This window comes from Rhinatrema bivittatum, chromosome 1, assembly GCF_901001135.1.
Source record: "Rhinatrema bivittatum chromosome 1, aRhiBiv1.1, whole genome shotgun sequence".
Taxonomy (NCBI): Eukaryota; Metazoa; Chordata; class Amphibia; order Gymnophiona; family Rhinatrematidae; genus Rhinatrema; species Rhinatrema bivittatum.
Window position 1 is genome coordinate 60,698,227 of NC_042615.1, and position 13,501 is coordinate 60,711,727.

A 13,501-nucleotide genomic window follows, 5' to 3' on the forward strand; every position below is an offset into this window, starting at 1 on the left:
AATAATCCTGCCCCGTGCCCCTTACTGTCTATGTAATAACCCCCGTCCCAAGCCGTAGCCCGTGCTCGTCTCTAATGCCCTGTGCAATAACCCCCTCCGTGCCCCGTCCTGTACCCAGCACGGCCGGGGAGGGGGGGAGCTGCGGTGGCAGAGCTGGAGGAGGAGGAGGAGGAGGAGAGGGGGCGGAGCCGCGTCTCCCGGCTGTCAGTGTTACACCCCGAGCGACGCGTCCCTCCCCCCCCGGAGCTCGCACAGGGGCAGGGAGCAGCAGCAGCCGCCCCGTGAGCGCACACACGCAGACGGGACAGAGCCAGGGACGGACAGACAGGGCGCAGCATGGCGGGGCCGCGATGCCCGCCGCAGAGCTCCCACTGCCGCACGGCCACCGCCGTCAACCTCCTGCTCGGCGTCTTCCACCTCCTGCTGCCCTGCTTTCGGCAGGGCGGGGCGCAAGGGCAAGGTCAGCGGGGGCCAACCTCCCGGGAGAGGGGGGGGGGGAACAAGGAGCATGCGGTGGGGTTTTTTTTTTTTGTTTGTTTTGTCAGTGTGCGTCGGGGAGGGGAGGGCGTGCAGCCACCGAAACAAAGAGGAGCGAGCCCGGGCCGACGGGCGGCTCTCCGGGCACGGGCAGGGAGCCGATCCCGGGGGGTGGGGGGAGGGAGGCTTTTGTCTCGGTGCATGGAGAAGGGGGGGGGAAGGGTCCCGGCGCTCTTCGCATTGTTCCTTGCACGGGCGATCCAGCTGCGAGCACATCAGGGCCAGCGCGAGCCTGGAAGCGCCGTGCGCTGTGTCTCTCCCCGGTTTTGGATGCTAAGACGAGGCCGATGGAGAGAACAAGGACCCGCTCCCCAGGAAGCGGCGGCGGGGGAGGGTTTGCAGCGCTTCGGGCCGGGGTTAAGCTGCAGCGCCCTGCCCAGCAAAACACATTTAGCTTTGTTGACAGAAGTAGACTGGGAACTTTCCTGGGAAAGCGGTCACAAGATGGGACGCCTCGGCTTGGGGTTTGAATCGCTCGCCAAGGCTTGCACTCCGTGTGAAATGTGCTTTTTCTGTTTGTGTTTCTGCCACCCCTAGTGATTGATCCCATGCCCAGCGTGGTGGAGCTGTGGCAGGCGGAGGAAGGCGAGCCCATGCTTCCTACTCAGGTGAGAGACGGTGGAGTGTTTTTGTCTTTCCTTTTTTTTTTTTTTTTTGGCAAATCTCGCAGCACTTGTGTTAATGGGGCCAGGCCACTGCGGTGTCATTGTGGGCAGTTCCCGCTGCGAGCACCACCTGGCAACGGTGCCCTGGATCAGCCCCCACGTGGCGAGCAGCAGCAGCAGCAGCAGCAGAGCTCTCTCTCCCGGGGCCAGGCAGGCACTTCAGGCTCCGATAAGACAGCAGCAGCAGGGGATGGCCCTTCACTGATATGATTGCAGCTGTTAGCCAGCCGCATTATCACCTTAAGGCTTAGTGCATTGCTCTCCCGAGTTGATTATAGGCACTTGTGGGGTGCTTATCTGTATCTCTATCAAGTCGAGGAGGTCAATACACTAAGCCTTAAGATGACAGTGTGAGTGATTAGCTGCTCTCTCTTGAGATTCAGGAAACTTTATGGCTGTGATGGGGTTTTTTTTTGTGAGTATGGGTACTGATTCTTTCTCTTGGTTTGTATATATTATACCGCCCTCAACAGATGTCCTTGCTCTGCAGCGCTCATTGCTGGACCGAGAGCTGGCTACAGGCCAGTGCAAAGGCATTAGATTCCCTGGGTGAAACTTCAGCCAGCCCCCCCCCCCCCCCAGGCGTATTCCTCGGCCTCTCAGCCCCCAGGACGTGGGCTGCGCCGAGAGAGAAAGCAAGCGGTGGCGAGCATTTTCACCGGCTCCCTGCGCCCACAGCTGACTTCCTGGGAGCGTGGCTGGCAGTTTCGGTGCTGCCGCAAACCCAGAAGCCCGGGCAGTGGTGCCAATGAAAGCTGCTTGCATGGAGGAGAGAGCGAGGGAGGGAGGCAGAGGAATTGGCAGGGAGCGCGCGTTGGCAAGCTCCTGCCACGGTGGTAAGGCATGGGCCCCAATCGAGCCCGGTCCGGTGCAGTCCTTCCTCTGCCACCTATGGTGCTTGAGGTGACCACCTCACCTAGTACTTCTGCCAGCCCTGGTTACACCGAGTTCCTCGGTGAGTGCTGACTCGTGCAGAACTTAAGTTCTTGGCCTGGCTGCACGGCTACCGGTTCTGAACGTTTAGATGCCAAAGCACAGAAAAAGAATGGTGGGATTGTCTGTGCTTCCTTTTGTTCGGGATCGTGTCAAATACCTGAACGAGCAGACACCTGGAGTCTGATTTTTTTTTTTTTTGTGAGTTTCCCCTATGGGCAAGGAACAACAGAAAACCCTTGAGAAATCAGGCCCAGCGTGTTCACTTTTCTGACTAGCTGCTGCTGCTGCTTTCTAAGTGAACTTCTGTTCACGGTAAAAGAACGGCAGACGTGCAGTGCAGGAAGAAAGGTAGAGAACATCAGGATCAGAGCAAAAACGGGCCTGTTCGTTTCCCAAGCCTGCTGCTGAAGCTGTCGGCACAGCTCATGTTGAGGTGAGTCAGGTGATGACATGTGGTGCCCTAGCTCTTGGTTTGGGCAATGAATTTTCTGTTTTGGTTTTTTTTTTTTTTGCTGCCATCTCAAAGTTCTCTGCCACGTCCTTCTGGCACGGCACAGATGATGCTGTGATCTGTGAACTGCAGAGGGTGGGTGAATACAAAAGCACTTGGCTGTAGCCCTTGTTTTTTGAGGCCTCTGTGTGGTGAGATTTTGGCTTCTCTGGAAAAGCTTTTGGTCGTCTTTTTGAGGTTCCTTTAATACTCAAGTGGACGTCTTTCCTCCTTTTCCCGGTGGCAGCCAGTCGTATTGTGGCACTGGGGGCTCTATCTTGGTAACGTGCCGAGAGGTCGTATTGCATATTGCTGGGATGCCGGGTGATGAAGGCAAAGCTGTACCACAGGGTTGCTTGCTTCCTTCCTTCCTTCTGGTCTTGCTGGTGGTTGATGTTGTGGTGCCTGATTCAGCCTAGGGAAGCATGGCCAAGGGTAAAACCAGAGTTCCAGTCCCGCTCTTCCTTGTCCCAGGTTATCTCAGGTACCTATTTCGATTGCAAGCTCTCTTGGGCAGGGATTTGAGTTTTATCTTTGATTGCTACTTATCGCCTTTTCACCAGTACTGTGCACAGCCAGTAGCCCTACTAAATATTACTGTAGTATTATCATTAGTTTCCGGGACTATGGAAATCATATATGTGTGTATCTGCAGGCCTTATCTGTTGCCGCCTTGGGTTTGGACTTACTTCTGGATGCCTTGGCTATCATGATGAAGGGATTTTGGGCAGGTGTGAGAATAACGTAAATGTAAAATGTGGGCTCGCTAGAAAGAAATGAGATAACGTTAACTGTTTCAGTCTTGAGAGAGGCCACCTTAGTTTCATGGTGGCGCTTCAGCCCTGGAAGCTTCTCCCCCCAAGATCTCTGCCGAGTTTGGCAGTCCCGGGCCACGCACCCTGGTGATCTTTGTTGGCCCGGCCAAAAATAGTCCCGCGGTTTCTGCCTTTTAAAGGAAGGGGGAGCTGGGGCGTCCCGGGGAGGCGAGGATGATGACGCAAACCATCGGTGGAGCCGAGTTGGTCTTCGGGGGGGGGTTCTCTGGTTCGTGCAGGATGCACGTTCCCTAAAGCTGACCACGGGGCCGGTAAGGCAGTTTTTTTTTCGGCGGTGGAAGTGTCGCCCGGTTGAGTTGCTGTCACCTTTCCCTGTCCTGTTGGCATTTCGCTTCCAAAGGAACACGAGTCAGGGTGAGTCGTTCGTCGCCGTCCCGTGCCCGCCTTGGGTTTTCGTTCACAAGGCGGAATAGAAGATAGAAAACACCTAAACAAAATGCTTTAATTGAAATGAGGAGAGGGTAGAATCAATCAACGTGTGAAGGCCGAGAGCGAGAAAGAGAGGCACAGAAATGTTCGCCGTCGCCCGTTTGGGCAAGCCTGGTTAATTAGTGCTGTACTGTGGTTCTTATCAGCTTTGGAAACGATGAGCAGCAGTAGGAGTCGCCCTCCTCTGTGAGAAAAGACGGCTTCTTATGTTATATTTATGTCGGGGGGGAACGGACGGACGACTCTAACCTCCGCTATGAAATCTGTAAAATAGAGAGAAGACCTTCCAGACGCTGCGGGCGCCGTCCGCCTTCTTGTGGGTAGACTTTGGGGCTGGAAGGCTCCCGGGGGCGGCGCAGAGGGGGAAGGCGTGTGCCCTGCTTCCCAGCTAACTCGGGCCCAGAGTCTGGTAACAGCCGAGGCACAAACAGAGAGCACCAGCGGGCGTGGCGCCCCAGCAACCCACGCTGGGTCGCCGCCTGGGACTTTTTTTTTTTTTTTTTTCCAAGTTCAGTGCAAATAAAACATGGGAACCTTGCATTTCGTTTCGCAAGGCACAGATCACGTTCCCAAAGGACTTTCTGGGTTTAATTTAAAATAGTCCCCCCAAGATAACAGGTGCTGGGGTACGCTTGAGAGGCAATAGTCAGGATTTTTGTAGCCAAAGGAAAGTTCATATTACTGTAACTATGTGAAATAGTTGGAATAGTGCTGGAAGTTCAAAGCTTTTTTTTTTTTTTAATGCCAGTTTCTCCCATTTTCTTTGTTTGTTTGCTTGCTTCCCAGCCCGATCTGCATGCATGGGTGAACCCTGACTGGGCTTCAGGGACAACCCCCCCCCCTGAGATTTGACTCTCGGTGCTGCTCCTTCGTTCAGTAGGGAGCAGACGTTTTCTCTCTCCCTGGGACTGAATGCATCCCCTCCGTGCTGTGCCCTTCTCCTTCTCCTCACCCTCCCCAGCTCGATTTTGAATGTCCTGGGTGAGGTACCTGAGCTGCAGGTCTGACCCATTTGAAAACCTGTTGGTGCCTGTTGGGTCCAGTGTGAATTTCACGGCTGCAGGGGTTTAGTGCACGCTGGGATTCAGGTGGGAGCCTACAAGTTCGGGCTTGTGGTAGGACTGCCCTGTTCCTTGTGACAGAGGGCCAGGTGGCAAGCCTAGATTCAGGCAGGTTCATGGCGCCCCCCCCCCCCCCTGCAGAAGCTGATTTGGCTGCTGGACTATGCAGGAGCTCGAGATTTAATATATTGTGGGGGGCAAAAAATTCCTTTTGAGCTTGCTAAAGGCATCTAGTTTTTTTTTTTTCCCCCCTCTTCCCATTAAAAAAATCCAATTGGAGAACTCTGGTAGTAACTAGAACTCCTCGCGTGCCCCCCGGGCTGCGGCGTGCCCAGGAAGGGATTGCTGTACAAGAGCTGGGGTGCTGCTCCTGTGTCTTGCGGATGTTCTGCAGGTAGGATTGAGAGGGGGGGAGGGTGCGTCGGTCTGCGTGGCGGCACGAAATTCAGCTGCCACCAGTGCTGGCACCAAATGTTTGTCTAAAGCAAGAGGTAACGTCAGCAGAGCAGTCTCCTCCCTCCTCGATTCCACCAACTGCTTTTTTTTGTTTGTTTGTTTTGGGCAGTCTGTTTCCTCCTCCTTTTGGGTCTCCGGGTGGGATTGGGTACGGTGCGTCCATTTTTTTTTTTCCCCCTGGTTTTCCTATTCCCTCCCAACTTTCTGGGTCCAGTCATTGTGGTGACCGTGCTCGGCCAGGGGTCATGCGCGAGACTCTAGATCCAGCCGCCGTTGCGTGATGATGGAGTCACTCTGCACCCTCTCCACTTCCTCAGGGGCTGTGAACGGAGGACCTGAGCTGGAAATAAAATCCGGGTCCCTTTCGTATGGCGTCACGGAGTGCACCGAGCCGGGCCTTGCTTACGTTCTGGTTGCGGACAGCTTGCTGTTTGATGGCATCCGATGTTGCAGGAGTGTGAAATTGGTTATGAGGAGTTGCAGGTCTGTTAATCCTTGCCAGCTGCTAACATTTCAGCAAGAACTCAAAAGCAAGCATTGTTTACCATGAAGTGTAAGTTATGCATAGAAACGTGCTTGAGGATGCAAAACAAAGTGTAATCGCTCTGTGGTATAAAATTGTACTGCACTAATTAGGAGGCTGCACCAGTTTTGATTTTCTTAACTTCTTGCTTCTTATTGATTAAGGGAAGGCACAGTTCAAAAGGCCACATATGGTTTTTGTTCTTTATAATGCTTGCTTGCTAAACTGTGTTGGTTTTCTGTTCCCTTCCAGTGAATTTTGTATCACATCCAGACGGGTGACTTGCTAGTCTCCGCTGGAGTTTTATTTAAATTCCACTTTGCAGACGGATGAAGCTTTTTCACAGAGTGTGAGGAATATTGGGGAATCTGACTGACCCCGCAGGGCAAGCACTGATTGACAAGAACCTGCCTGAGTCTTCCAGCACTTAGCCTGAAGGCTAAGTGCTGGAAGTTATGGTCCCTGCCGAATTTCAGAAAAATCGGTTTGATAGGATTTTGAGATAGGTAAGGGCAGTCGTGTGTCCCCCCCCCCCCCCCGTCCCCCTGGTGGCTCAGTGGTGTTGGTGCATGTTGCCATGTGCAGGTCCTAGGGCAGGTCTTGCTGCTCCCTCGGCTGACTTGGAATGCTGCGGAGGCAGAGATCACAGCCCCTTGGGGGGAGGGGGAGGGACGATACCTAGAAGCCGGACTCGGGGCCATGATTGCAGCTGATTGGGCTGGGTGAGCTGGGAGAAGGATATACGGATAGGAGATAAGTCCCCCCGGGTATTTGCTCATGAAGGGTTCGCGGCACTGGATGCCAGCCCCCGGTTCTGTTTGAGCTGCAGGAGGAAACATCTGAGCCCAACCCGCCACCCCCCTGACCTCGGAGAAGAGAATTTTCAGAACTGCCTTCATCTTTGGATAACTCAAAAATGCCTGTGAGCTTAAAAAAAACACCCCAAATTCCCTGCTCCTTTACAGGGTGACCTGAAGGGGAGTGCCTTTTGCATTTTGGAAGTTAAAAGTTTCTTTTTTTTTTTTTTTAAGAAATCTGGGTTGAGTGATGGTGCTCTGCATGATTCAGAGGAATCGAACTCTGCTTTTTTTTGCCTGTTGGTACATGTGGAAACAGCTCCGCTTGCGTAGCAGCATCCAAGTACGAGTCTGTTTTATAGGAGGTGGGGGAGCTGCTGTGTCATGGGCCTTCAGCTCCTCCAGATGCTGTGCATCGGATGTGCAGCACTGTCTGATTGCCGGGCTGGTGTGCAGGAGCCGAATGCTTTCCCCCCCCTATAGAAATCGGTTTCTGTAGCAGCACCGGCGCAGAAACAGATTTCTGGGAAACCATTTCCAGGAAACGTGTGAAGAACCGGCCAGAGGTTCATGATTTGGTGAGCTGGCGTGCTTTAAACCTCTGCAGGTACGGCTGGATGGTTGATTCACGGTGTGAACAGGCGCAGGCTTAGGTTGCGGTTTCTGGCAAAGTTCTTCTGACGTTAAGAAAAGTTTCACAGTCTGATCTTTTGAACCCCTTGCTCCCCTCGGCTCTTCCCCCTCCTGCGGGCCACGTCAGGGATCTGCTCCTGTGAAGCATTTGCTAGGAGATGTGCGGCTGCGTGGGAGAGGATGAGACTAGAGGGGGAGGGGGGGATGCTAAGAGTGATAGGGAGCATGAGATGTGGGCAAAAATTTGTAAGAGAGTTCGGAGGGAAAAACACAAGGGCTGGAACCCGCCCCCCCCCCCCCCCCCCCCCGGATGCTAGGGTGCTTAAAATTTGAGGTCTGTCAAAGGGTCCTGAACAGCTGCTGGCTGGCTGGGCTTGGGGAGAGCTATTGCGGCCCAGGGCTGCCCCCTCCTGCTGGACCCCGTAAGAGCCACCATCTGTGGCCTGGGGGCTGCTCCTCACTGATTTTGGGATGGAAAAGATCTGCACGGAAGGGGAGAGGGGGGCTGAGGAGGGTGGAGGAATACCTGGAGGAAAGGAGAGTTCCAGGAAGGGAGAGGAGAGAGGGAGAAGACTCAAAATAACAATCCACGGTTCTCACAAGCTGACAAACCATCAATTAGCGAGACCCTCATACTTTCGAGCCACGCTTACGTTCGCTACTGTGCGTTCCGGTCAGCACTTTGTTTGCATCCTAGGAGCTACCGGCGTTTAAAGTTGCTCAGAACTGTAATCATTGTTCTCGCTCTACATTTTTTTTTTTTAAAGCATATATCCAATTGCATATAAAAATCATTTAATTAAAACCAGAGCAAGCCACTTAACTTAGTTTAGTGTGAGCCATCCCATGAATCTTTTGATGTCTTTTTTTTTTTCTACACTCGCCGCTGTAAGAGAGCCCGACACATGTCCTGGCTGCACTACGGGGACTGCTTGGGTGGAGCAGGAACCGGTGGATGCCAAGGCTCTGGGTATGGGTCCCATGTGTCTATGGCTAATGTCATCCCTAACTAATAAGATTGAAATGCAGGCATGGAAATAAGATTTCAGATCTTAGGAGCCCACCAAAAAACCTGGTGGCCCATCTTCCTTTTTCAGGGTCTTCTCTCATCCTCTCCCCCATTTCTCTTCCTTTCGGTTTCCTCTTCTCTCCCCCCTCCTCCCCACACATTTCTTGTCCTTTCAGGTTCCTCTCCTTCCTTATTGTTTCTCGCCCCCATGCTCCTTTGCATCTCTCCTTTCCCATTTCCTCTTCCGGGTCCTCTCTTTCCACCCTGTTTGTCTCCAGGTTCCCCTCCATCCCTCCTGACCCTCTTCCCTTCTGGTTCTTTTCGTCCGTCCCATTTCCGTCTCCTGCAGATTTCTCTGCACTGCATCTCTCCCATTCCTCTCCTCCCCCCTTACCTTTCAGGGCCTGCTTTACATTCTGGCGGCAGCAGGCCGGGCACAGTTGGAAGGCATGCCTGGTCCCCACAGCTGTATTTATCTTCCCCTGTGCCAGCTTGCAATTTCCTTTCTGTAAAGGAGGAGGTAGGGGAGGGGTGGAGCACATAAGAACATAAGTTTTGCCATACTGGGTCAGACCAAAGGTCCATCGAGCCCAGTATCCTGTTTCCAACAGTGGCCAATCCAAGTTACAAGTACCTGGCAGGATCCCAAAAGGTCGATAGATTTCATGTTGCTTATCCTAGGGATAAGCAGTGGATTTCCCCAAGGCCACTTTAATGTTTTATGGACTTTCCTTCTAGGAACTTGTCCAAAACCCTTTTAACAGCTTTCACCACATCCTCTGGAAACAAATTCCACAGCTTAATGATGTGTTGAGTAAAACATATTTTCTCTCATTAGTTTTAAACATATCATCTAATAACTTCATTGTGTCCCCCCTGGTCTTTGTACTCTCTGAAAGAGTAAACAACTGATTAACTATTACTCCTTCCATTCCATTCATTATTTTATAGACCTATATCATATCTCCCCTTAGCCATCTCTTGTACAGTCTGAAGAGTCCTAACCTCTTTAGCCTTTCCTCACAGGGGAATCGTTCCATCCCCTTTATCATTTTTGTCACCCTTCTCTGTACCTTTTCTAATTTTGCTATACATTTTATGAGATGTGGCGACCAGAACCGTAAACAATACTCAAGATGAGGTCACACTATGGAGCTATATATAGGCATTATGATATTCTCTGTTTTATTCTCCATCATTTTCCTAATAATCTGTAGAATTCTGTTTGCTTTCTTGGCTGCCACAGCGCACTGAGCAGAAGACTTCAACATATTTTGAATGATGACTCCTAATGTGGAACCTTGCATTGTGTAGCTATAATTTGTGTAGTTATAATTTGTCCATATTAAATTTCATTTGCTATTTGCCTACCCAGGCTCCCAGTTTTACAAGGTCCTCTTGCAATTTCTCACAATCCTCTTGTGATTTAATAACTTTGAATAATTTTGTGTTATCGACAGATTTGATCACCTCACTTGTTGTTCCCATTTCCAGGTTGTTTATAAATATATTAAAAAAGCGCTGGTTCCAGAACAGATCCATGAGGCACTCCACTATTCCCCTTTCTCCATTGGGAAAATTTACCATTTAGCCCTACTCTCTGTTTTCTATCTTTTAACCAGTTTGCAATCCACAATAGGACACTACCTCCTATCCCATGACTTTTTAATTTCCTAAGAAGTCTCTCGTGAGGGACTCTGTCAAATGCTTTTTGGAAATCCAGATACAGTGTATCAACTGGCTCACCTTTATCCACGTGTTCATTAACGCCCTAAAAAAAAAAAAAGTAGCAGATTGGTGAGACAAGACTTCCCTTGGCTAAATCCATGTTTGCTTTGTCCCATTAAACTATGCCTATCTATATGTTCAGCAATTTTGTTCTTTATGATATTTTCTACCATTTTACCTGGCACAGATGTCTGTAGTTTCTTGCATCGCCCCTTGAGGGCATTATATTCATACTATTCTCCCCTTCCCCATCACTTGGTGCCGGCCTACTGTTGTCACTTTCTCTTCCAGGCAGGGTGGGGTGATAGATGATAGAAGCTGGGATCTTTTTGACCGTCATTGGATGTACGCTGCCAGGCTGCAGCAGTCACTCTTCCCCAGGCTGAAGTGGGGAGGGAAGCATCTCCTTCTTTCCCCCTATAATGCAGCCTGTGGCTTATGGTGGCCCAGGAGCAAACATCTGGGCAGTTGATTCTTTCTTTTAATACCTGCTCTAATGAAGATTAGAAGAGCAGAGCAGTCGTCCTCGATATCTGTCCTCTGATTATTGCAGAGGGGCTTTGCATTGACCCGATCACTGTAAATGGCCACAATCAGACAGCCGCCATCACTTGCCCAGTAGCAATAGTAAGTAGGACTCAGGATTTGTTGCACTTTTGCTCAGGCACAATCTGAATGAAGCACATAAGATATGCAGTAAGGAACATTCTTAGTTTTTTTGTTTGCTGTTTTAGTATTTTTTTTAATTTATCATATTCCTAAAATGAGGGCTTTCTAAAATTTTGTGTTTATTTACTTTGTTGTATTATTATTATTTTTTCCGCTCTACGTTAATAGCTTGAGACTGAGCGTTTTTTTCCCCTTTTCCTTTGATTACAATTGGTAGGTGAAAGATGAAGCTGAAAACAAACCAGCACAGGTGTGAGTTAAACTGTTGAAGCTTTTGCACTGCTAAGAATACAGAAGCATCATTAAGGTTGGGGGAAGGGGGTGGGGTAAATGAGAACATTGTAGAGCGAGGAGCACTAGTGTAACTTGCTTGCCTCGATCTGATTCTGGCTCCAAAACTTGTTCCAGTTGTGTACCACTATGTGTGCCTCTATTGAAACTATTTGAAGATTTTTATTGCCCTGTTGCACCAGAGCAGTTGTGTTGTGCATCTTCCTAATGTTTATTGGGCTCCAGGTCCTCTGTCCTGACTTGAAGCCAGGAGAAGTGTAATCCCTCGCCCCCAGCTGTGAGTTGGAACCCCCGAAGCAAAGATTTCAGAGGAATTCTGCCAGTCATGAACCTAATTAGGTCCTGGTGCTGGCAGGATGTATCTGCCTCTGTGGCAGTCTTTAGGCCCCCATGAGATGGGCTGTGCAGCGGCCACCTCGGTGGCAGCCTTTGTCTGTCGCCATGGATTCTGCCATGGCCTTCTGAGTGGCAGTCTGTAGCCCACTGATGATTGGCTGTGGGTGTGCAGGGGGGGGGGGGCTGAAGGTGATTGGGTGCAATTATAAGTCAAGCTAGGTTGCGCAATGTCATACTGCCACCCCACTTGTCTTGTAGATTAGCCAATACAATAATTCCCACAAGTTTGGCATAACATTTTGGAAAATGTTTGATTTCTTATGTGACTCCAACAAGAATTCAGGAAAGCTGAATTTCAAACCTGTTTATCTCACTGATTGTATGTGCGACGTTGTGCAAGTTAAACTGAAAGAAGAGATGAAATCTAACAAACACTTTGTAAAAAAAAAAAAAAAATTTGCTTCCTAACATGAGGTAGTTTATGACTTTTCCCCCCATCCCCAATTATTATTCTTGCTTTATAAAATAAAAAATAAAATCCAATAACTTGCCAAGAAATGTTAATAGCCGATTTGGGGGCGGGGGGGGGGGGGGGGAGAAAATGTTGGTTTTCACAGTAATTGCTCTTTTGACACCATTTGTATGTTCCCCTCTCCCAGGAAGTCCTGGCTGTATTAGTATTGCTTAGTAAAAAGCATTGCATTTTGATGCATGGCGCTGATGGTGGAGCATCTTACATTGAATTGTGTCCCCCTTTCAGGCTGATACGGAGCAGGATGTGGAGGAGCAGGAGCCTGACCCAAGGTAAGACCTCTGCTTCCATACTCTGTGAGCGGTTGACTGCTGTATCTGGAGATACAGGTACAAGCTTTGTTGCTTGTCCTGCACTTTGCAGCTCTGTGTGTGCCTTCTTTCCTGGCTGTGTTTTTCTCCATTAAATCCCTTTTGATAGCATAATGCATTGTGAGATTCACTTTTGATCATTTCCTTAGTAATGCTCGATTCCGTTTTGGGTAGAGCTTCCGTGGCCTTGCTTCGCCCTCATTGTGTGATCGTTGATAGGAGAATGAAATTCCCGGGTGTCTGCTCGAGGGAGCAAGTCTGAAAATACTGGAGGCTGGCTCTTTTTTTTTTTTTTTTTAAACTAAATCTGTTTATTGGGTGACATAGAGGCCCCCCCTGGTCCTCACTTTCCTTATCTTTGATTTATTTATTTTTTCAGTAATTTAATGGCGGGACAGGGCCTGGAAGAGTAGGTGCTTCAGCAAAGCACAGGAAGAGGTATAGAAACCTGTGAACCAAGTAAGATGGATAATTTTCATATCTGTTGGCCTGCACATTTCTGGGCTATGTTGAGAGGAGAGCGAGGTAGGCAGAGACTGAGTGGGCTGTCCTGTTTCTAAGTTATATGACAGTCATGCTCTCCCCCCCCCCCCCCCCCCAAAAAGCACCTCTCCTGCAAGTGGGTTTGGTTTTCCATAGCAGTGCTTGTCCTCCTCCGTCCTGGCACACCTTGGCTTCACCACATTGAGGTGCAGCGTTACTTTTAATTCATCTTGGAAATCCGGATGCTGGGAGGGGAGTGACCAGGGAAAAGCAGGGCATGGAGAAGCGGTGCTTATTCCAGGATCCCTGGAAGTTTACTAGCCTGTGCGCATGTGGGTTTTTTTTTTAATGTTTTTTTTGGATCACGGAGAGCCCGATTTTAGATCGGGTTTTGCTGAGATGTGTAATTTCCTATGCAGGCGAGGGTCAGACACTTGCTTACAAGAGACTAGGTCGATAGTCCAGTTTGGTCTTTGCGTGTTTCTCTCCTCCGGGCTTGGATGCATGCTCTCGCGGCAAGAGGTTTGGCTGGAGGTCCCGGGCACAGGCGGCCTCTTAGCCGGTGGCCTTTGTACTGTGCACAAGCAGGGACTGGAACGAGAAGATTTCGCTGAAATGAGGGAGACCTGCTTTGCCCGAGAACCTGACCGTCGCACGCCAGGAAGTAAGCGATGTATTGAGGTTGGGGAGCTGGGAAGGAGCTAGGTGCCCACCTCTCTTTGATGTTTGGGGGGGCTGGAGCGTTAGGGCGTGTGCATTCAGTGGGTAAAGGGATCCTA

The 13,501-nt window shown here is 50.2% G+C and overlaps 1 protein-coding gene across 2 annotated transcripts in view; it reads left to right on the top strand.

Annotated features, from left to right (window-relative positions):
- Window positions 1-231: 231 nt before the first annotated feature.
- Window positions 232-13,501, top strand: part of TMEM131L (transmembrane 131 like) — a 200,166-nt gene continuing 186,896 nt past the window's right edge. Inside the window, exons 1-3 of one of the 2 annotated variants that reach the window (XM_029610214.1) lie at window positions 232-460; window positions 1,075-1,145; window positions 12,157-12,200. In XM_029610214.1, the coding sequence (XP_029466074.1) occupies window positions 337-460; window positions 1,075-1,145; window positions 12,157-12,200 (239 nt within the window). In that variant the 5' untranslated portion in view covers window positions 232-336. The remainder of the gene's footprint in view (window positions 461-1,074; window positions 1,146-12,156; window positions 12,201-13,501) is intronic. The other variant, XM_029610130.1, reaches the window with a different exon arrangement.